At 35.4% G+C, this 25,144-nt stretch overlaps 1 protein-coding gene across 3 annotated transcripts in view; it reads left to right on the top strand.

The window, feature by feature from the left end:
* Positions 1–25,144, top strand: part of FBXL17 (F-box and leucine rich repeat protein 17) — a 315,193-nt gene that overhangs the window by 190,284 nt on the left and 99,765 nt on the right. For all 3 annotated transcript variants that reach the window (XM_074855754.1, XM_074855756.1, XM_074855753.1), the window contains exon 7: positions 15,358–15,434. In XM_074855754.1, the coding sequence (XP_074711855.1) occupies positions 15,358–15,434 (77 nt within the window). The remainder of the gene's footprint in view (positions 1–15,357; positions 15,435–25,144) is intronic.

Here is a 25,144-nt window from a genome sequence, read left to right on the forward strand (position 1 = left end):
AACAAGTGTTAAATTTAGCAAGATTTGTTATCAAAATCATTTAGAACTCCGACAACATTAGCAGACCACAGGTTCAGTGATGCAAGAGAGGTTAATTATTGTACAACTGACTTGAGAATTCTTAAGCTTTAAAAATGTTTCAAATGTGCAAATCACTCTCCTAAAAGTTTTGGGCTCTCAACACCAGGGAGTTCCCTTAGGCAGGGTCCCAACCTAAGGGGAGAGTCCTTGACAGCAGACCTGCTGCTCCAAGGAGAACTGGCTCCATTTGCCCTCCTGTGGGGCTCCATTTGTACCATAGTTGAATCTGATCCGTGCTTATACATGGTCAGCAGTCTACAAACTTCTCTTGACTGAGGTGTTTTGTTGTCTGAGGCACTTGCTTGTTGGCTGAAGGGCCTTGCCTTCTGACCGGGGTATATGATGGTCCTCATACTGAAATCACAGCCCAGGATGGGCAGCTTCATCCTCAAACTGCAGCATCTAGTTTTACCTCTTCTTTCAGCAGTTGAGAAGTTTTGGCCTTTATCAGGGCTGGTGCACCTGCTACAGAGATACTGAACAGAAGTTTAGCCACGTATGTGAAGAATTCATCCTGATGCCAGAAGGAGATAATAAGTGAACTATTTTCTAAGTCTATGATTAAACCCAAAGTTGCTAAAATCAAAAAAGGCATTAGAATTCCAATTATTAATAGAGTTGCCTTAGTGAAGACTTCGCAAATGCAATTGTGTAACAACTGGCCAGAATGTGAAGAGTCTGGCTCTGCTTTTTGTGGCACAACTTAGTAGTTACTTGTTTTAGAAGAAACTGCTATCTTTGAATTGTTAAATAATGCTGATTGATTCCATTCATGGCCCTAAGCAACAGATTTAACGTGCCATATCGCTACCTGTATGTTTCCTGGATGTTTGAGACCAACATTAACTGAAATGCATCTCCATAAACACATATGATGCTAATTAGTAAAAGAAATGTTTTAAGATCTTGTCAACACTGAAGTAACCAGTAGTGGAGATCATTAAACCTGTCATCAAGCCAGTTTGAAGGCCTAATATTGTTTCTGGCCACATCACAGAGAAATAGAGTTACAGATTCAAAACTACTTGCCATGGTAAAGGATTTTGCATTTATGATTTATGGAGAAAAGGGATTTTTCTTCCATGGGGAGGATCATTCTCTCTAAACCAGACTTATCCTATGTACTTGATGCTGAAAGTAACAAGTACCAGACAAAAAATGAAATTGGAGCAACAGGTACAAACTCATCTTTCAATCCAATGTGAACACATTGCCTGTGCTTTGTGAATTGCCTTTGCTGCCCATTCACCTCCTAATGGAATTCCAATCCTGCATTTAGGAAACAAGTTTTCAGGCCTCTTGTAAATTTTGAAATCTGAAGACAAATAGAAACTCAAATTTACCTATGTCTATCTTAGGTACAGGGAGATTAGTAAGAACATAAAGAAGGCTTTTATCCAGGTGACAATTTGAATTTGTGTTACTAGACTATGTCTAGCAATGAGTACCACACTCCTTTATGTGTTCTCCCAATAAGCTGGGAATTACTTGAGGCTTCCGTGTGAACCTTGAAAACTAGTAAGAGGGAGAGCATAATCTTTCTCAATTATCTTTGTCAGTATAACCCGTGAATATTTAATACACAGTGGCTGCAACTGAAACCAAGGTGTCTCTGACACAGTATTTATTCTTAAAGTACAGAATATGCTTATGTTGTTTTAGAGATTTCTTCTTACAGTTTTTCTAATGAGGTACAGCAAATGAGTTTGACAGCCACAGAATTTCTGAACACAACAGATGTCAGAACAACTTTGGCAAAGAGTATCTGCTTTGAATTAATTTCTTAATAACCTGAAACATTGTGTTGAATGGTTTACATGTTTGCTTCAGCTAACCATCAGCATGCTTCTGCTGTCTGGGTTGCTTAGCTGTCTGGAAATAAAAGTGCAAAGTGAGTTTATGTCTTCTTAGTACTGTTCCTTCTGTGATTTCTCAAAGTTGCACATATGGAAAATATGTAACATTTTCCTGCCCCCCACTGTTTCTATCAAGCACATACACAAGTTACTTTGCTCTTCCCCTATCTTCCCTGGTGAGTGAAGAAATGGGTCTGTTACTTTTATACAGAAAGGACTTCATACATAGAGAGACTGGCAATTCCAACTCTGTTTGACCTGGTTTAAGTGACAGCCAAGTTTTAGAGCTAAGACTAACGTGGTAACACTGTCCTTTCCTTTAGAAAGCTTCAACCATCAGCAATATTTATTACTTGAATGTAATATATTGAGAATGAAAGGTATGTCTTTAAAGTTATGAATGAAATAAATGTGGCTTGCTATAACCCCAATTTAAATATACTACTACAGAAAAATAAGGAAAGACAGATCTGCAGTTAAGTGATTTCATAGATTTTTTTTTTGTATTTTATTTAATAATGGTTTATTAAAAATTCTGTGGAATGATAGTTACATATAATGATTTATGACAACATCACAGAATTCTTGCCTGACTTCTCCAGGGAGGCAAAAATGCAACCCATGGAAATTTTCTTGGCTTTTTGACTATGTAGATTTCAATTGACTACATAATTTCTAATGGTTTAGTCCGTTGCACCCTTGGGGTTCCAGTTGGATCAATTTAAGGTATCATTTGAAGCTGTTTCTGATTGTCTTGCAGCAGAACGTAATAATCACTGTCATAGCTGAGATGCCATTAAGGAGTTAGATGACTATTTGTGTTCTGTTTCTGTACAAAGTTTGCTGAAGCTTGCCAGAAAGACATCTAAACTTAGACTGTCAAGATATAGGTTATTTGCATCAATGAACAGAGAAACTCAGCTAGAAGGTAATATGAACTGTTGGCTGTGATGGTTTGTTAAATGCTTCTGATAGATCAGGATGAAAAAATTATCAAACTCATAATTTTAGTCAAAATCCTTCTATTTGTTCTTTTAGGTGGCAATTTATTACACTGGCTTTTGGAGTCACCAGTGAGACAACACTGTCTGCAGATGGAAGTGCAGGCAGATAACACTAAGTGATGTTTCTTTTATAAAAGTATAAATATTACTATGATACACCAAATATAAGTAATCACCAGCATGCTCAATGCTCTAACAAAATCAGAACCATTTCAACAAGTCTTAGGGGACACTAAGACAGGAGGGACTGAAAAATTTCTTCACTTACATCTGTGTAAAGCATCTGTCATCACATTATATAAAGCTGATTTATAATCTTCTTGTGCTTCTGGACTTCTGAGTTCCACAAAGATGTTCAAGTTGCCAAAAATTGTTTCTGTTGCTGTGTAACTGTCTGGGAAACTGTGCATTTTCTGTGAGATTCAAAGTGGTCACAAGGATTAGCCTTCAGGCTCGGTTAATAAAGCTAATTCTTACAAGTTACATACATGCCATGTAAAAATGCAAGTCCTTGAGTTAGGTATAATATCTTTCAAGTTTTAATTTAAGTTTACAGATTTTAACTAGAATTAACCTACATGTTACTTTTTTTTTTTTTTAACTACAACAGCAATCTAGATTAATTTTCTGATTGATATTTTGGTCATACTTTTAATCAGAAACACAAACAAATGTATCATTCATTTCATTGTGTTTGTAGTTGCTCAGTTATGAATTTTCCAGCTACTGAAAACTGCCATGTTTTCTCACTATAATTTAAAAGGGCACAGTATATCCTAGTATTCTGTCTAGACAGATTATTTTCCAGTAAGATTACATGAAAAGTTACTCTGTTAAGTACTTTTAAGAATTGAAAATATTAGGTGAAATGCATATGTTTTTAGGTGATATTAAAATCTGTATTTGCAGAATATAATTGGAAATCTAATAAGTTTATATGACACATAGAAAAAAACCCTGCTCTTACAGTTTCTAATAAATATTTTTGCTAGTATCTTGTCTGAGTTGAAAGGAAGCTGTTTTAGTTCATACAAAGCACAGACAGTACCATCAAGGGGTTTTTTGTTGCTTTCTTCAAGAAGTGTACCAGTAATAGAAATGCTAGCCAGACAGCCTTATGGAAAGGAATTCATAGTCATTTCATGAAGAGGTTCTGAAATTTGGCTTTAAGCATTTTTTTTAAAAAAGTCGTTGCTATCGCAGTGCATTCTCTCTAGGTTAAAGTGAAACTTCAAAGAACCTTTGCATTTTTATCAAGATTTATATAGTACTTCATGGCAAATCAATACTTTTAAGATTTTGGTAGGCATTGAGGGTTTTTTCTCAGCTAAAATTCGTATGCTAAAAATTCTGGTAATGTATGATGTATGAATTACACCAAATTTCACATACAGGCTTTGCTGTGATACTACCCTTTGGGTGAGACCTTAGCATACTAGCCTTGCCTGAGAACTGTAGAATTTAGTTATACCTCACATTCTTTAATGTCTCTTCTTTAGAGCATTTCTCCAAAAATGCATAAAGCTTGATTTTTTTCTTTCATCAGTTTTACTAACATCAGCAGCAATAAGTGAATGTAACAGATCTACCAACTTGCTCTAATTCTTAAAGTATAAAGAGAATTAGACCACAAATCAATTCCAAAGATATATGAGTTATGACTATTGAATTTTATTTTTTTTCCTCTTTGGTTACCTTGGCTCTTCTTCTGCTCTGTCATCATTTTATATAAGCAGAAAATGCCACCTTTGCCTCAGTCTTTAATAGCAAGAGTAGCTGTATGGAGGGAATCCAGCCTCCTCAGCCAGAAGACAGACACTGTGAGAACGACCCCCCCCCAATCCAGGAGGAGATAGTCAGTGACCTACTGCATCACATAGACACACACAAGTCTATGGGACCTGATGGGATACACCCGAGGGTGCTGAAGGAGCTGTCTGGGGTGCTCGCCAAGCCGCTTTCCATCATTTACCAGCAGTCCTGGCTGACCGAGGAGGTCCCGAAAGATTGGAAATTGGCCAGTGTGACGCCCATATATAAGAAGGGTCGGAAGGATGATCTGGGAAATTACAGGCCTGTCAGCTTGACTTCGGTGCCCGGGAAGCTGATGGAGCAGCTCATCCTGAGTACCATCACACAACACGTGCGGGACAACCAGATGATCAGGCCCAGTCAGCATGGGTTTATGAAAGGCAGGTCCTGCTTGACAAACCTGATCTCCTTCTACGACAGGGCAACCTGCTTATTGGATGAGGGAAAGGCTGTGGATGTTGTTTACCTTGACTTCAGTAAGGCCTTTGACACCGTTTCCCACAGCATTGTCCTGGCGAAACTGGCTGCTCAAGGCTTGGATGATTGCACACTTTGCTGGGTAAAAAAATGGCTGAATGGCCGGGCCCAAAGAGTTGTGGTGAACAGATATAAATCCAGTTGGCGGCTGGTCACGAGTGGTGTCCCCCAGGGCTCGGTTTTGGGGCCACTCCTGTTTAACATCTTTATTGATGATCTAGACAAGGGGATCGAGTGCACCCTCAGTAAGTTTGCAGATGACACCAAGTTGGGTGGGAGTGTTGATCTGCTCGAGGGTAGGGAGGCTCTGCAGAGAGATCTGGACAGGCTGGAGCGATGGGCTAAGGCCAACTGTAGGAGTTTCAATGCGGCCAAATGCCGGGTGCTGCACTTGGGCCACAACAACCCCCAGCAGTGCTACAGGCTTGAGGAGGAGTGGCTGGAGAGCTGCCAGTCAGAGAGGGACCTGGGGGTGTTGATTGACAGCTGGCTGAACGTGAGCCAGCAGTGTGCCCAGGTGGCCAAGAAGGCCAATGGCATCCTGGCTTGCATCAGAAATAGCGTGGCCAGCAGGGACAGGGAAGTGATCTTACCCCTGGACTCGGCACTGGTGAGGCCGCACCTCGATGACTGTGTTCAGTTTTGGGCCCCTCACTACAAAAAGGACATTGAATTACTCAAGCATGTCCAGAGAAGGGCACTGAAGCTGGTGAAGGGTCTGGAGCACATGTCGTACGAGGAGCGGCTGAGGGAACTGGGGTTGTTTAGTCTGGAGAAGAGGAGGCTGAGGGGAGACCTCATCGCCCTCTACAACTACCTGAAAGGAGGTTGCAGAGAGCTGGGGATGAGTCTCTAACCAAGTAACAAGTGGTAGAACAAGAGGTAATGGCCTCAAGTTGCACCAGGGAAGGTTTAGACTAGATATTAGGAAGCATTTCTTTACAGAACGGGTTGTTAGGTATTGGAATGGGCTGCCTAGGGCAGTGGTGGAGTCCCCATCCCTGGAGGTGTTTAAGAGTCGGGTCGACATAGCGCTGAGGGATATGGTGTATTTGGGAACTGTTAATGTTGGGTTGATGGTTGGAGTGGATGATCTTCAAGGTCTTTCCCAACCTAGACAATTCTGTGATTCTGTGAAATTCTCTACAAATTTGAATGTTCTTCAGCAGTAGAAGAGGAAGATCAGATCTGATGATAGGACTGTTTTGCAGAAAGCGCCCTTATGTCCTCCAAAAGACTTAACTTTTTTCACTGTCCAATGCAAGAGCTACCTCTCCCTGTAGACCTTGTTCAACTCGTATAATTTTAGATCATAAGCCTTAGCAATACTACTGCTCCTAAGAATAGGATTGAGAGTCTTTATCAAACTTTTGTAGGGATTTTATGTTTTCACAGAACCGAGCCTTTAACAACATGTAATCACCTCTGTTTACAACACAGTAAAAAAGTAGATTTATAGAATGTGTTTCCATTTTGGAAAGGAGAAACTGAGGCAGAGGTTTTGCTGTTTTCTTATCAGGAGACACCCTTGATGAAGTCCATTCTCAGTCCATGTCACCCATTCACCATGATCTGTACTGTCTTTTCAAGAAAGGATAGTCTTTAAATGTATACAAGAATAGCTGGTAGAGGGTAGGGTTTTATCTAGATTAGGAAAAAGTAAGTGATGCAAAGAGGATTGAAAGGGTAAATCTCAATCTATTAGTTTAGCTGCCTGTGTGCAAAGCTCAGTGAAGTGTATGTCAGCCTCTCTGGTATAAAAATCAAGCAGTGAATGTGGTGGAATCTTCTTTCATGTGTGCAGTTCTTGTTGAGATCAAGAAGTACAGAGCTGTATAAACACTGAATATTTTATTTTCAAAATATCAGATGAAGTTTTTTCATTTTTAAGTTTATCCTAGTATTCTAAAGAACTTTTTTAGGAAGTTAGAGCACAGCAGTATGCTCCCATTTCTTATTTTTACTATTAAACTTGGAAGCTTTTTTTGAGGAAAGAAGGCTATTTTGCATACAATATAAACAATGGATTCTGAATACTCTTACTCTATATACTATAGCTTAATGGGATGGCACAAGACCACTTCAAATAAAAAAAAGTCTATCAAAACTGAGGCCACTGTAACTTCAGGAGAAATCTTGAGGTCTGAAGCATGTCAATATAATCTTTAAAATGCCAGGAAGAAGCAAAGCTACCCCTGCTCAAAGCTCAGTCTTTCCATGCTAGAAATGGTGCAACTGTGCCATTGTATGTCCTTGTGTGATTTGTACCGGGAAAGAGACTTATAGAGATACTTAGGGCTTTCCTTGTCATGAATGTCTCTTCTTTGCATTCCTCTGAAATTGCAGCATGTGTGGTGGTCTGTCTCTGAACTTCTTTCCATGTGCAACATCAATTACTAATCTTTTCAACTAAAGATTGGGCCAGAACACACATTCAGCGTCCGAATGTCACTGCACTGTCTCTGTACACTGCAGTACATTTTATGGAAATTAAAATGAGTCAGTGGGATATCAAGTATCTTGTTTGAATTCACAAGGATTTGATTATGTGCAGAGAAATAGAATCTACAGTTTGCCAACTCCTTATCCTGTCTGTAGCTACTGTGCAGTCATTATTTTGTAAATCTTCAATTTTTGCAGTTGCAAATATATAACATTATGATAGTTTTACGCTTGTCTTAGGAAAAGCCATCAAGAGATTAACTGTGAAGAAGCAACATGTACGTAAGCAATTCCTTTTCTACACCAGCACCCTAATATGTCAGAGTAATCCAGCTGTATCGTACATGTAAAGAAAAGCAAAAACTTCACCAGTGGAAAGGCACAACTGAAGCAGTTCAAGGAAGGAAGCCATTACTTGTTTGTAGAATACAAAACATAATGCTTGCTAAGAAATGTGAGAGGCTTTCTGGTAGTTAAAAGTTCCTTGGTTTTGCTTATGACAATAGACAAGTTGCCACAATGAATTTAAGAAACAGTATTTGAAGTGCTGTATCAAATGGGTTTTTTCATCTCAAACCTGAATTCCAAAATATTTCAAAGTTCTTAAAATTAAGAGATACCATTTAACTGTCTTCCAGACTTTAGCATGATTAGCTGTGGAAAATCAGATCCATGAGGTTTTTAGAATAAAATTATTTTTCATAGTTGTTTATTTCTGTTAAATCCATTATAGTATCTAGTTCCTCAAGTCGGAACAGAACCAAAGGTCACCTGGAATACTACTACGTGTAAATGTCAGATAGTGGAGTTAAACAATTTGCTAAATCTCTCCTTTCTTGGCTTAATTGCTTGCTGGATTTACATGCAGTCAGGGTAACACAAATTATAAAGGCATTTAATTTTAGATAAGACTACTAACAAATATCTGAAAATGGATATTTATTGCTGAAAGACGGAGCACAGTAGCTTAAGCACAGGGCTGATTAATTTATCCGTGTAGCTCTCTGATTGGAGCTTGCTTGCCTCTGACTAGTTCAGAGCACAAGCAGACACTGTGGGACTTGTCTGCCCCTATCTCTAGTTTGTGACTTCCAGCATGAAGAAAAGCTTATCTATTTTCCTGTGCTGTAAGTGGCAAAACTGTTTGATAAACCTGATTGTAAATTACATTGATTTTCTAAGGAATACCTTCTTGTTAATCAGAACTTAATGACTGCCCTAAGATTACTGCTGTTAACTTATATAACTAGCAACACTTTGCATATTGGCTCTAGTCAAAAATTGCTTTTCAAATTCAGTTGGTGTTTTTGATTGAAAATCTATTTTGGTGGCTTTGTGGTTAATACTGTTTTTTACAGACGCACATCTTGGTATTCAAATTAGAAACAATTTTAAAATACATACTTTACATGTGATTGGAATGTTAAAATGGCAATAAAAACTGGAGGATAAAATGGCAGTAAAAACCAGGATAATTGAAAGACAAGTAAAATCATACCTGTTATTAGTGTAAAGTATTAGAAAGCAAAAGGAATACGTCATTCATAATGTAAATAAAATGATCAATAAAAGAGTGTCGTGAACCAAGAATATGTATCCATCAGCGTGTGAAGTTCATAATTTATTGTTACGAGGTTTTACAAGGGTTTATAGATCTCTCAGAAAATGTTAGTCCTTTCACTGGTTTTGGCTTCAAATTATTCCTTATGAGTGCCGAAGGCCTCTGATTACATCAGTTTCTTAAGACTTCTGTGCTTCTGTGGTAAGAGGTTTTGTTTTGATGTGGGAGAGACTGGTTATTATATTGCATTATTGCCTTCCATAGGAATGTTTAACTCATCAAAACCAATGACTGTATTATTTTATATGCGGCTACTATTTTCTGCCTAAATTTAACCTTTGAAACACTAATTTTTGAGGAGCTCCATATACTTCTTTGTGAAAGGTTATGTTTTGAAGGATTCTAAACTTGGTTATGGAAGGATTCTAACTTGGTTATGTTTTGAAGTGTTCATTTTACTGCTTAGAGACAAACGTATGCCAGTCAAATGCAAATGTAAACAGTCTGATGTTCATTTTGAGTGTGTTAACGTGTTGTAGTTTAACCCCAGATGGCAACTAAGCACCACACACTCACTCACTCCCCCCACCCAGTGGAATGGGAGAGTCAGGAAAAAAAATGTAAAACTCGTGGATTACAGTTTAATAGGACAGAAAAGGAGAAGATAATAATGGTAATAATAATAACAACAACATACAAAACAAGTGATGCATGATGCAGTTGCTCACCACTCACCAACTGATGCCCAGTCAGCTCCTGAGCAGCAGCCCCTAGCTAGCTTTCCCCACAGTTTATGTGTTGGGCACGATGTCATATGGTATGGAACATTCCTTTGACCAGTTTGGGTCAGCTGTCCTGGCTGTGTCCCCTCCCAACTTCTCGTGCCCCTCCAGCCTTCTCACTGACAGGGCATGAGAAGCTGAAAAGTCCCTGACCTACTAAAAACACTACTTAGTAACAAGTAAAACCATCAGTGTGTTGTCAACATTATTCTTATATTAAACCCAAAGCACAACACTATATCAGCTACTAGGAAGAACATGAACTCTATTCCAGCCAAAAACAAGACATAATATTTTGGGGTTTTTACACCTCTATAGTGAGTGAAACTCACTTCCTCAAACTGTGATCTCTTAACCAGCATATGGCAACTCCAGTTATCTTCACTCGAGGCTGAAGAGCATCTCAGGCTGTAACGAGGTCTCCCAGGACCACTTACGCCAGAAGTACTGTGGTCATATTTTCTCATTAGTTCCTTTCGTTTGTAACAAATACGATTTTCTAGTGTTTTTAAAATTAGACCAAAAACATAAAAGCTGTATATGTATATAGAAAAGACAATTATTTTCCGTAACTCAAGGGTCTTTCGTATCTTTTCTTACAGGTATAAGCTTGCACAGTTTAATTCATTAACCTTAAGCTTTCATTTAAGACAAAGAATGTAGGGATCAGTTGACGAAGAGAAGAAAATTACAGGGTTTTGAATGTCTTATTTTCTAAATTGTCTTTTTTTTTTAATTATGTTTAAGCTCTTACATTTTGCATTACATCATGGAAAGTCAGAAACCTTGACTTCATGAATTCATTGCACAGACTTATGTGGGAGCCATCAAGACAATGGGCCTAAATTTGAAATTATTAGTAGACATTTCTATGTCTCCGTCACACAGTTTTGTTACTTTTGAAGAAGAGACTTGTTTGCAGAGAAGCTTTATACCAGTAGATCTTTGTACACTTAAGTATTTTTCTGGTCATTTATACAGACCAGGTGGGAAGAGCACCATATGCAAATACATGTTAGTAGACAAATTTGAGTAGTTTCTGTAACCCAGATAGAGTTTTTCCCTGATACTAATTGCTGGAATTTTAGCAACATTATAGTTACATCCTTTTCTTCTTGGGTTTTGTTTAGCTTTTCAAGTAGGAGGACATTTTTAGAAATTATGACAGTAAGAGGCAATCTTAGGTTTGTTAGTCTCTGAACATAATGAACTTTGGGATGTTGGAATGTTGATGTTTCAATATCACAGTGCTGAGCAAGCTCTAGTTATCTTACAAACATCTGGTCTTGTCACTATTTTGTATTAACAGTAGGTAGGTATGGTTTTAGTTATACTCTTGGTTTCAGAAATACTGATTGGCTTGTTTATGAGAAATCAATTTCTGCTTTTTGCCTTTTTCTTGCTTCTGATTGCACTATAAATTTCACAGTGTGTGGTATTAATTTCTTTTAGAATCAAATGCAATGAAACTGAATGGCATACAGTCTATCAGAGAACAGCATTCATAAAATATTGAGTAGATTTAATGAATAAGCAGTTTCTTCCTAAAATAAGTATTTCATGTTCTCTGTTTTTCATGTCTTAAATGGTTCTAAATAATACTCATTTGTGAAGTAAGAAGTGAAGAGATTTTAGCTTTGCCCAGCTCTGATCCAGAATTGTATATTATCAGAGCTCTAATTGTAGTCTTATTTCTTTATCCCTTGGCTAATGAACCCACGTTTCATTTTTGGTAATAAGGTATTCTGAGTGTGAAAATTACTTTTCTTCTTGGAAGAATGTTTATATTGTAATACATTTGGAGGAAAAATGTAAAAGAAATACCTGCGTCCCTGTAACTTTCACTACCTCATGTAGATGTTGTAGATGTCTTTTTGTTACTAAAATTAGGATGAGCTGATAAAAGCTTGTTTGGTAACCTTGGGTTAAGAGATTTTAAAATATTTTCTCTCTACCAAGAGGCTTTGTGTTAGCTCCCTGACAGATAGGGGTTAGTCCCCAAGTTTTTCGGGGCTCAATTATCTGTTTTGCTCACTTTTGTCATTTGCAACTGCTTTAAACAATAACTTTGCTTCTCAAATTTACCAGTGTTATCCTGATGTGTTTAAGGTTAGGCTTCTTTGTTGTCTAATTTAGCAACATTGTAAATATAAAGACTTCCAAAAATAGGGCAATAATCTGATATAATTTTGATGGATTATTACAACAGAATTAACATGACTTGATCCTTGCTTTCTAGAAAAGGTTAATTTCATTTTGTCCTTTTAACCTTTTTCTTTGCTGTCATGTTTAACAAAGATTAAAAGGTAAAAGTAATAAATACACAACTACTTTTTTTTTCCTTATGTTGTAAAGAAATCAGTTGTTACTAACAGTTATGTGTTGTGTGACCCTCTACAGAGCATAATCTAATGAGGCCATATAAAGTGTTTCTTCTGTCTCTGCAAGTTGATTTACATGAGGATAATCTATAGAAAAGATAATACAAATTAAAGCTGAAATTGGAAAGTTAGAGAAGGCCGACAAAAAAGTTATATTTTCAATATTTCAGCTATAGATTTTTTTCTTCTCCAAACTAGATGTGTCATTACCTCATTTTTTTAGATGTTAGATGATTTTAATATTTTCAAAAAACAAAAAGAAATGAGGCACTCAAAGCTACATTTTTTGCCCTTATTTTCTGTTTAATGGAAATAGCTAAAGACTTTGAAGGTCGTCTTCTCCCATTAGACAAAAGTGAAAAGTATTTCATTTAGACTCCAAGATGTCACTGAGAACAGGATTGGAATCATTCAAGCCACTTGGAAAAGCCCTTAGAGCTGGCACTATCTGGAAGGATAAAAGGATGTAATTATAAAGGCCACACAGGCAAATAGTTTTGTACTTTTCTCCTGGAATCAAGTGACTGCATCTAAATTTCTTCTCAAACACTGTATTTCTGGCACTCTTTATTTGTTAAAACAAGCTCATAAATATATACTGGCACCCTTAGGGGAGAGGGAAGAGAACCTACAACTTCCTTCTTCACAGTTGAACCAATTTTGTTTGAAGCCAGAGAATGGTCAATATCGTGAGATTTAAGTATACAAGGATGCTGAAGGATGCACATGCAGATATGTTTTTGTGCAGATAATAAAAATTTGGCGCGGATTGATTGAAAATTTGTGTAACTGAAGTTGTAGGGGAAATTAGGTAGTCTTTTATGTCATCTTGACTGTCTTGTGACACTGATTGCTATATTGTATTTTTGATCCATTAATTGTCTCTCAGTACGTAAAAATTATGAGAAATAATTTGAAAACTTGTAGAGTCATTAGATAAAATTTTCAAAATATTTTTCTAGGTTTAGAATTTTTATCCAAGGTAAGAAGTGTTTAATAATTTCAGTATTCTGCTAAATGATATATGTGGTAAGAATTAATGAAAGCTTCTTTTAACTGCAATGTCCATTCACTTTTCAATTATATCTTATTTGCTGAAATATCTAATGAACATACTATACAATAAAAAACATGATCTGTTATTCATATTACTAATATTAGCAATAAAAATCTCATTATTAGGAGGTATTTTTCTGGAATAAATAATAAAAAGTCTTTCTTATGACCTGGTTGATCTCGATAAGCCAGTTAACAAAGATGAGTATCTTGTTCAAAATCATGTCTTACAGGTATAGAATTTTTTCATGTACATAGAATGAGTTTAATACTCTAAATCTTGTCTGGTTTTTAGGAAAATAACCTGATGAAAATGTATAATTCTGAGGTTAGTTTATATTAAAAAGCATAGGCTTAGTGTGACTTCTGAAAGAAAAATAACTGTCGTGCTTGCTAATTTTCTTAGCAGAGAGGTTGTGGGTTTAAACGAATATAGAATTTGGAGTTTCACCCTGTTTTTCTTCCATGTCAGGGGTTACCATGTTAATATTTCTCTCCTTTCTTTGTGTATTCATAAAGTAAGGCAACCTTTTCCTAATGACAAGCACTGCAAAAATTTTCTAAATATTAGGCTCTCACAGCTTCCAAGGGTTGAAAATTTATATTAGTGGTAAAGGAACTATGATTAAGGTACTCTGTCAGAGGCATGCTGTTTTATTAGTAGCAGTGAATTTTCATTCTAGATTTTAGAAGGAAGCAGAGAGGGGACAAACAGATGTGAAGGGCTATCATTCAGTTGTGTTATTGTAAGCTATAAGAATTAGGTGGTTGCTGTTAAAATCTAGAATTGGCAGCATTGAACAGTTAAATCAGGTTGGGAGACAATCTGTTGGTGGTTCTAAGTGGAGGAAAAAGGCCCCTGAGGATGTAGGTCTATTTTCCAACAGTTACGACAAATTCATCAATACTTACTTTTTTCAAACTTGGCAAGTAATTTAATTTTGTGTACTGTAGGAGGGTTGATTTAAGAGGCAGAGCAGATCATTAGGAAGTGGATCTAAAAATTAAAGAGGAATGTATTGGATCAGAAGAAATTCTTACTATTTATCATATAAAATGCATTTTTGAAAATGTCTCAATGTAGAGAATAGCACAATAGTCATGTTAGCTGATCTAATGAACAGTTGTACATTTTACATTAATGGGACCGAAAATATATTTTATGAACTATATTTTTGAGTGATATACTAAACAATGCAGTTGCAAACGTAACATTAATATTGACTTGATCACAAGTGTATAAGAAGCTCCTATTACAAGACAATTCTAGTTTTCATATTAATTTTCTTGCTTACAAGAAATCAAGCAATGAGATTAAGAGAAAAAAACTTAGGTGTTTCACTGCAAATTCGTCATAGTTGTGACAAGGCAAACAAATGAGCTGTCTTATCTATACAAGCTTTAGCAACATATTGGTACACCAGTGACATGTAGCATTTGATGATCTGATGAATGCTGACTCCTTCAATAGTCACTGAAGAAATAAAAACATGAATTTAAAATTACATTTTCTTATTTTTTGTCCTCATTACAGTGCATTTATAGTTTTTCCCTAGAAGAAAACTCAAAGCTTAAATATTGCAATAGAAACTTTTCAAAGTTACACAGTAATAAAGAAATGGAAATTCACATTTGTATTCTTTTCCAAAGGACTTGTCTGTATAGAGTTCAAGCAACTCACATATTCAAAGGCTTATGGGAATGTTGATATAAAAGCATTCAATGTAAAATAATATTTTCTTCCAGTGTATACATGTAGTCATATGCATTTTCAGTGAATTGTATGGAACAATTCACAAAATGAAGAAATTGAGATACAGTACATTACACTTGTGGATTGTGTTCTTGCTATTTAAAAATGATCTATTGTCTTTTAACTGTGATTTTACTGTATGTGTCTTCCAGATGTGTGGAGGTGATTGCCAAAGAAGGCCGGAACCTGAAAGAGCTGTATTTAGTATCCTGTAAGATCACTGACTATGGTATGTAATACACCTGTATCTTTTGTTTTGTGAAGACTGAGCTCTACTAGCTTTGCACAAGGACTCTTATAAAAATGTTGGATATCTATAGATAAAATTTTTCAAGACCTTTATCCATACAAATAGGAAATGTACAAAGATTGTTTGTCATGCTTAAAAATATCTGTGGTTAGAAGTATGAAAGTCAGTGTATGTATGTGCTGCAAGGTTTCCTTATAGAACTGAGTTACTAGGCAGACTGGGTAGAGTGCCCTTTGGATTCTCCTGGAGACCAGGAGAGCATTTGGGAGAAAATCCAAATTTCCATGTGCATTTCTAGATGCTATAAAAGCATAACTAAGCAACTATGAGTGTGGATTGATTGCCTGTTGTCAGCCATAAATTTTAATGAACTTGATGATCTCTTAAAAATGCTGTTATAAAATAGACAGGAACACCTTAGGAATTGGGCTTTCTGTCTGGTAGGTTGCATAGACAGATTTGTATTTGGAATAGAAAAACGTCTTAGCACTTGAGTGTGTTTGCAGAGGCTGCTTTGTTTTATCTTGTTCTGTTTTTTTCAAATGAGATACTGACCTCAAATAAGGCACACACTTCTGCAGTGAGGCCAAATTCTCAAACTTCCCTATCTCCTACTTCAATGCCTAAATTTCAGTAGGATTTACAAATTGTATCTTTGAGATGTGCATGTCAGGTTTTCTGGCTATTTTGTTTTTCATTCACTCTTTTTTTATTATAATCTTTTACTCCATAGCTTTATGAAGAATTACTATGTCAAAGTAATAAATTACCTTTCCAGTGGTCACAGCCTCATTCTTTTATTTTCCCCTTCAAATATAGCACTTCACTGGGGTTTTCGTGGCTGCATTCAAGAATATATTTGTCTGCAGACTTCAGCTCACCTCATGTCCACAGTATTTGAACATGAACTCACAATACAGCTGTAGCACTTGTGAGAGCTTTGGGGCATGGCACAGGAGAGGGACCATGGGCTTACATGACCATTTCCTCGGGTCTGCCGTAGTTTGTATTTCCATGTACAGACAGCTCTTGCCAAAGTTGAAAATGGATTTTCTTGACTTGATACCACTTGGTCAAGATAAATTTGTGAATTTGTGAAATGGGAACTACCTGCTGGAAATTCAGGGACGGGAATTGTCTGTAGAACACAAAGTGACAGTGAACGTGCTTCTTGTCAGTGCTATAAGATCAGAGGTACAGGACCTCAGTTGGAAGTGAGACTGTCTACTTGTGTATTGTAGATCTACTAGCTGTGCTTCTGTACCTTCTGACTTTGACAACCCATGTAGAAAGAATGATCACAGGAATAATGGAATCCCATATCTTGAAGATCAATAATTTCTCACACGGATTTCACCCTTCACTGGCTGCAGTTATTGAGAGGAAAACAAGATTTCTCCCAAAAGTAGGAAAACACACACGGAGAAACTAAAGCAAAGAAACTGAGTGTAGGGAAAGACTTGCTTGTGAAAGAATGGAAGAAGAGGAAAAGAAGTGTCCATGGCTAGATGAAAAGTGGGAAGTGTGTTTCACAGAAGAAATGAGTGGAGAATGTATGTAGAGTTTGGATGATTAGTCATCCAACCTGGGCTTCTGTGGACTCTGTGGCCTAAGGCTCACCTGTCCTAATGTGTTGGATTCTGCAGTCATTCAGCATTATTGCAGTCAGTTACTGGGACTTTGAGAACTTTTTAAGTTGATAGTGTTGATGCTAGGTCTTACTATTCACTAAAAATTTGACTCTTTATGCTAGTAAGGATCAGTAAGACATTCAGCAAAACAGCTGTGATGCTGATTTTTGATACATTATTAAGATTAATTGATTATCATTATGATCTTCAGCATATCTCAGCATGCCAGCCTGACAAATATAGTCATCTGCTTGTGGTATCTGAACTGAAAATGCAAAATAAACTGTAGCAAAGTAGAATTTATAAGCATAATTTATGCTTTGTAAGGAAATTAGGTTAAAAATGTGATAGCAAGTGAATATTAATTAGGTTAACAAGAGTGTTGCAGGGTGGAGCCAGGCTTCACCCTTTTCCTTTCTTCTTTTTTTAGTTACTCCCTGGTACTTCAGTGGAAGACTTTCCCACATTTGTTTGTGGTGCTGTCGGGTTAAAAAAGCGAGCTCCTTACAGTGCTATGAGCTCAGTTTGTTGTTGAACTTCCTCTATCAAAGAAGCTGCCTCCCTTCTACAAAGGGAAAAGAGCAGCCATTCTCTTCCTCTGGCTCAAGTCCTCATGTCTTCTGCACCTTTGTATTTGTGGCAGGTAGAGAAAATCAGCTGAGAAGCGTGTGCTTAACTTCTTGTGGGATCATTCAGGTGGTGTCCTATGGTCTTACAAAAACTTACAACTTAACATGCATAGTTGTTCAGGCTCCATCAATAAGTAACTAGTGTCTGAAGCTCTGTGGGGTGACTGGGTGGGAGCATACAGTCGTATGCAACTGTGCTTTTTTTGTTTGATAATCCTGAGGGTGAAACACAGAATTGTCCTTGCTTTGGAAATTAAAATTTTGACAGCATATTTAAGTTGTAACTGTGCACATTTTCACTGGGGTTTTTAAAACATATCTGGAGCTGGTAACCAGTTTTATTGCAGCTTGATGGATTACAAATGAAGTACAGATGCAGGATTTTAAAAGCCCTCTTTGAAACAATTTTTGATGCTACAGTGGCTAGCAGAGATTTGATCTCTGGAACAAGATCAGAATTGCATAGCAATTCAGATGGGAAAAAAAAGTAGTATTACTAATTTACAACAGAATTTGGAATCATTTGAGACATTAATTGAGCAAAAATAATAATAATTGCAGTAAATAAAGAAAATAATTGCAGCAAAAACTGTTATTGTTGCCCTGCAATTAATGCTATAGATATGTATGTGTGAGATAATTTCATGTACTCTAGCGAAGACTATGAAGTGCAAACTTAGTCATTTTTTCATTTTATTCTTTTGTTTTCTGATTTCTACAAGACAGTATGCAAAACTACCAGACAGATGTGCTTACATGGAGTTAGTATTTTTAAAACACACTAAATCCTAAGTTTCATTTTGAAGCCTAAAAGATTAATTAAAAAACCCTGCATCCTGGTAATGTAGCCATAGGCAGCATTACTTTCTCTGACATTTTGCTGCCCAGAAAAATGTTTTATTATATTATACAAAAAGACAGACAAAAGAGGATTCAAAGAGGAGTTGAAGTGTATGTACATACTAAGAGCTGTTAACTTCTGAGAAAAAAAGACTATATTGCTCTATTTCATGTTACATTACAAAATGGTTAATTTTGTATTTTTTTGTATACAAGAAAGTATATTTTGTTTACTTCTGAAAAATTTATAGAATAATATCTTTATATTTGTCTAGCATAATAATTTCTAAAAAACTATTTTTAATTAATGATGTTTGTTACCATGTAACATGTTAGGATGCTGAAAATTAGTTCAAAAGTTCTTTACATCGAGCACATTGTTAAATGCTAAATGATCACTAGAATTTACCTAGACTGACAGGAGAGACTGAATTAGTGTAATCTTTGAAATAAACACCTGTTTGCCCAAGAACACAGACAGAGTGAAGTTAAAGCTGACATTAGTTCCTCTTACCATTTTGCCCTTTTGTTAAACAATCATGAATTAAACATGGATTGTCAGTGTTTAAATTTCCTGCCTTTTGTTGATTTCTGTCACAACCTTAACTTTACTTAAACATAGGGGGCTTTGTATTTAAGCTTTTACTAAGAACTAGTGAGAAAGCTAGCCTTTCTCAGCTGTGGGGAGACTGTGTGTCAAATGAATTAAGTTGATGTGAAGGTGTATAGCAGTGAGCTAGGGCTGCAAGCACACAGAGAATTGTGTAACAGTCTTTTCAATTTTATGCTCTGGTTCTGAGGTTTATTGATATCCTTAGTGCTGGGAATTTGTTTTAAATAAATGATAACGTATATAAAGTTTGTAATGGGTCAGAGCGCTAGAAACACAAAAGAGATTTTGTGTTCAGAGATGAAAAAATTTGATGAAACTAGCCTACAGGACTAGATGTTTTAAGGGTCTGATCTTACAGTAATGTTAAGTGTAAATTTACTAAGCATTACTTAAAAACTGAAAGATAAAAGTCTCTAATGCTTTACTTCCACTTTAGAAAAGTAGTCAGACCAGTGGTTTTCACCTGTATGTCAGAAAGTCATTTCAAGGTAAGCTTTAAATTGTAGGCTTCCACTAAGAGAAAGAAGAAAAAGAAAAGAAAAAAAAACTAAACCAAACCAAACACCACCACCCCCAAAAATAAACCAAAAAACAACTCTTGAAAAAAGTTTGGAAGGAAGTGTTTGTTCAAAGTCAGCACTTTGTACAGCTGCGCCATGAGAAATCACTTAAGAAATTTCTGACAAACCAAAGTGCCCAAACTGTCATTAATAGGAGTGCAGTTAGCACAGTTCAGGTAATATGTTTGTCTCATAACAATTCCTGACAAGTAACCTGCAGAAGATGACAGTTGTCTAAATAGTTGTCTTGTAGAATTTCCATTACCTAGTAGTTCTGGATTTTGCCTAATTTAAAAAGTCTCCATTTCTCACTGTAAAGTAATTGCACAAAGCTTTTCAGATTAAATACTTGGCAGAAGGACCTGAGATGAACTGTGGTATTTTGCTGATACCTTTAAGATTCTGAATATCTCTAGACATGTAGCCTTTTGTTTTCTAAAATTGTGAGTATTCTTTTTTCATACTGCCTTTTTTCATCATTTACTGATATTTTTAGTGTCTCTGAGGACACATGATTTTTTAAAAAGGTTTTTCTTCTGTGAGGATGTTGCTGAAGCAAAAAATGAGTTTCAGCAAACTATAATTGAATTATATAGTTTTATTTTAAAATGTTATAGATGAGGCATAGCTGTTACACGTAGATGTCTGGAGAAATAAGATAGTGTTTCTACTGAGTCAAGTCAAACTGTCGCAAGATAAAACATAACTAAATTGTATTTTTTTCTTTGTAACTGGATTATGGATTATTTTCTGAGAAGTGAGATACAGCTAACGATGTTAAGATAGTTTTCCAAGATGCTGTTAAATTTAATGTTTTAATATTTAGGCTACATATGCTTTCTATTTTAAAACAGAATATTTTAATTATCAGGGGTTCAGGTCTTTTTACCGAATAATACAGATAAATCCCATGAGAGTCGCTTTTCTCCCCAATATTTAGCATTTGTCATGTAAATCATGAAGAATAAGCATACTGTGGGTATTTCCTCATAAAAGAGTGTTTCATTTCTGCTTCTTACTTGGATTAGCAAATCTCTCTAATGCTTGATCTCACTAAAACTATTTCTTTCCTAACTTTAGCCATTTTTAACCTATTTTTAAAACCCCATGTCTTTTGTACAGTATTATTCAGAAGGGAGATATATTTTTGTGGGATAAATGAAGCACTTATAGATAGACGGAATGGAACAGGTAGTAAATGCATTTTTGAGTTAAAAAGATTTCCTCCTCACACGTTACTGATTTGCAATCTCTTCCTTAATTTATATCATTTAAATAAATATAGCTTTCATTTTCCCTTTCAAAATTATTTTGAATTGCTGCTATATTGAGTTCCAAGTTTCCCTTCTTCTCAAAATCAATCTTTCCCCTCTTATGTTTTCCCATCCTGTGCATATCTCTTTCTCTTTTGTACTCTTCTAATGACCCAAGGCATGCAAACAGTAATCACACTGAAAACTGTGTTTATGCTTGTAGATAAGTGTACAGATAATCTTTTAAGGACCCGGGCCTCTGTTATCTTCTTTAGTGGTTATGTATGTTATTTATATATGTATGTTTGTGTGTGCATAAAATGGTGGCATTATATTATCTAATTACGTTATGTATTTATATACATATGAAAGAAAAAGAATACATATCTTGCTTTCTTATAAACTTATTTTTTCTTCCTCTCCACAAAAGCATTTTCTTTCTACTTTTTGTTCTGTAACTTAATTATTCAGAAGCCTGAACTCACGGAAATAAATAAGGATTGTTGATGTTTAGTGCTAAATTTTGAGGTTCTTTACTTAGTTTTAAGGTTCCTTTTCTGTGGGTAGGATGCAACTTTAACTCCAGTAGACTGTAAGGATTAATAACATGAAGAATAAGTAGGTGGTAAGTGATCTGTGCCCTGTTGTATGCATTAATGATACTTGCTTCCTTTGACAAAATCACTAGCAGCTAGTAAAGTGGTTTTGTTTGCTTTTATATTAAAATGCCCATTCTTTCACAGTTATGAAGCAAATATTTCTATAGAAACACTGGTAATTAAAAGGATCGATGAAAGTTTATTCTATCTGTAGAGGTGAGTTACAGAGTTTTATGTAGTTTAACAAAGCAGCAATACAGAGCCTAACTTACTATTCCTTCCTTCATTTAAATGTCATTACTGTTTATGTTGGAGTGTGCAGAGTGAAGATTTGGAGTCTTTTCATGTATTTCAGAACTTCTGTACATTTCCCTCTAGCAAGGAGAAAAATAATATAGAGTGTACAGCTTTTGTAAGGATGTTTTGCAACTTGCTTGTTCTGATTTTTTTATATTCCTTTTATACTGTCGTTTTATTTGGAGTAGTTGTTCATATACAGCCTTTCATGTATTGACAACTAATTTTATTTCCATAAGGGATCCTGTTGACATTGAAACCATGAATATTGTTAATGTGAGGAAAGATAGGTGTATACTCTTTTATTTTGGGATTGGAACCCTATCAGAGGACATCTTTAGTTCTGTTAAGTGCTCAAGAAGTGAATAGATAACTTCAGTCACCTGTCTAGAGTTTTCAGTAGAAATCGTTAATAATAAAAAGTCAAATTAAAACTTTACCAAAAGTAATCCCTGAAGCAGAAGAGAGCCCGTGAACAATCTGTCAGCACCATATATAATTCATAACTATCAAAAAACAAATTTTCTTTGTGTAAGTTTTATCAGTATTCCCAATGTCATGAAGATTCCATGCAGTTTTCTTTAAAAGTTGATTTGAGGTACCACTGTGCATCTTCAAGACCAGTACAGTGACATAAATTACAGCAATAGCCTATTTCTCAAATAATAGATAGTTACAGTGTAGCTTGCCCTACAGTACATAATAAAGAATTTTCTGTTTGAGCCATGAGGTGAGACAAACTTCCAAACCATTTTTTGTCATACTAGAAGGTGAGTTGTCCCCCTTAACCTGTACCCTTAAAAATAATGTAGTATAATAGCCAGTTGGAGGAAGCTGGATGTAGATGCACTTCTGATTCATCAAGATTAACAGAGCAGAAGCCTATGATTTGTACACTGTTTGTTCCAAATGGGGTGTTCTAAATGTGGAAAACAGAGATGTGTTAATTCAGGTTTGGATATCTTATAGAGAGATCCACAGGTACTGCTGCTTTAATTTCATTTCTTCTGTGGCAAACTTAGTGGTTTGGGTTGTTATTTCAATTCTTTGGTGACAAACTTGGCAGTAGTTTATCAAGCGTAATAAGTTTAATTTTGTGCTTTTTTATCTCTAGAGAGAGATGCTTCAGCTAATGTTTGGAAAAATGCACCTCATTTCTGAGTACCAAAACAAAAAGTGCATTTCTCATATATCAAAAAATTGAAATCGCCACAGTCTCTGCCTATGTTACCAGAAATACATTTTCGGGTTCTTGTTTATTCAATTGATGTATTTACTGTGTCAGGAAACTATGTTATAATACTAAACTTTCATTTGACCCAGGACCCAGCTTCGTTCTCTTGTGATATTTGTATTTCCTGTTTTATATGACCTTTAAAAAATAACCTAAAGCTTTATTCCTTCAGTGCACATGTTATCCCCTCTATTGAAAACAGTGTGTGAGTGCGTCTTCAGTGAGCTACCACACAGCAAAAATATTTTTGAAATTATTCTGTCTAAAGACTTCTCATTTGAGGCTCAAGATTGATTTAAAGTGCAAATAAATTACATGTAAATTATGTAATTATGATCATATTATGAACATTAGGGTCGTTGCAGTTTATTTTTGTATTTTGATAAACCCCACCAAGCTACCAAAGAAATGTATCGTCATTTTATACTTTTGTCTTACCTTTCATTTCAAGCAGTATCAGTTAATTTCACACTGCAGTGGAGAATACCGTTGCCCATAGAAATTCGATCTGCAGTCAGAGGAAGATTTACTTGATAAAAACAACAGTGGAACTTGTATTTAACATGAATGTATTTCTGGCTTGGTTAGAATTTAATTTAATTTAAATGTTTAAAACATTTAATATTTTCTGACAAACACCAATAATGACTCACATTAACACACTTTTGCTATTGTGTAGTTTTCTATTTGAACTTCTGAATTCATTTAAAATTTTCCCCTAAACCACGTTATTTATTAACAATTACCAGTATACTTCAAAAAACCTATATATTAGCTATATTTTAAATTATTCTTATGAAACCTATTATTAGTCTCAGTGGGGATTATTTAAGGGTCCCTCTTATAATTGTAAATTTAAAAGTAGCATTTGTATTTTTCTTGAGAGAAAACAGAATTCAAAAAGGAGAAACAAAGGAAATTACTGAGTCTTTTTCCATTTAATCAGTTGTGATCCAAAACTCTGGTTGATATATGTAATCATGCAGGTAAAGACTTGCCCCATATTTGGGGGGCAGTTAGTTTGCAGTTGCAATTTATTTCTTCTAAATTCTGGAAACCGGTTTTATAATACCCTTTTTAATGCACTGTAAAATATGTTTTAACAAACTACATTTTCAAATTAATATGTTACTTCAGTGTTTCCTAAATAAAAGTGATTATTTTCTTCAGGAAGTATCCATAAGGAAGATTTCCATTCAGAGTGCTTAAATATGATGAACGTTGTTCAAACTTCTTAGCAAGTAATATAATTGTTTCAACATAATTATTCAAATTATGTCTTTAAAAATATTAATTTTTTATGAGACAATTGCCTTTCTATATTCTATTGTCTAACTTCTCCTGGCTAGTTGTTGCATTCTAGTAATACTCACATTACTGAACACGTCTCATTTTGACCATAATCTGGCTGCCCACCTTAAAAAATATATAAAGTACTTCATGGAGGTACTAATAATGCAGTTATTTTGAATGCCTAAATTTAAGGAAAAAATTATTTTATTCTTTTAATCATATCTGTAGTCTCAAAGATTGCACTAAGAGACTGAATACCTAGAAACAATTTTTTTATTAAAATGCCTGAAAAAATACTGATTAAGATATTGATGTAGTTCACTGGAATAGAAATAACACCTAAAGCCTAATATCAGAGCAATATGATAAATAGTGTTTTAGAGCCTTATTTTTTTAATAAAAAAATGTTTAACAAAAACCGTTCAATGATTAAATGTTTTTAAGAATGGAAAGGAGAATATGAAAACAAAATCTAAACTATTGCATCTCTGCCTTGTGGTGTATTACTGAGGTCTCATTATGTATATACATGAATAGATCTGTTATGTTTAAGTATGGCATCTGTGGCCCAGTATTTAAATACCAAGACGTAGGGACTGTATCATGTTTTTATTCAGATTAGTTTGAAACATGAATTATGAGTCAACAGCAAAACCAGTATTAAAAGTTCTAATAACATGGGTATTTATCAACTTGTCTAAGAACTGAGGATGCATCCAAACTGTATGTTACGTAATGAA

This window comes from Strix uralensis, chromosome Z, assembly GCF_047716275.1.
Source record: "Strix uralensis isolate ZFMK-TIS-50842 chromosome Z, bStrUra1, whole genome shotgun sequence".
Taxonomy (NCBI): domain Eukaryota; kingdom Metazoa; phylum Chordata; class Aves; order Strigiformes; family Strigidae; genus Strix; species Strix uralensis.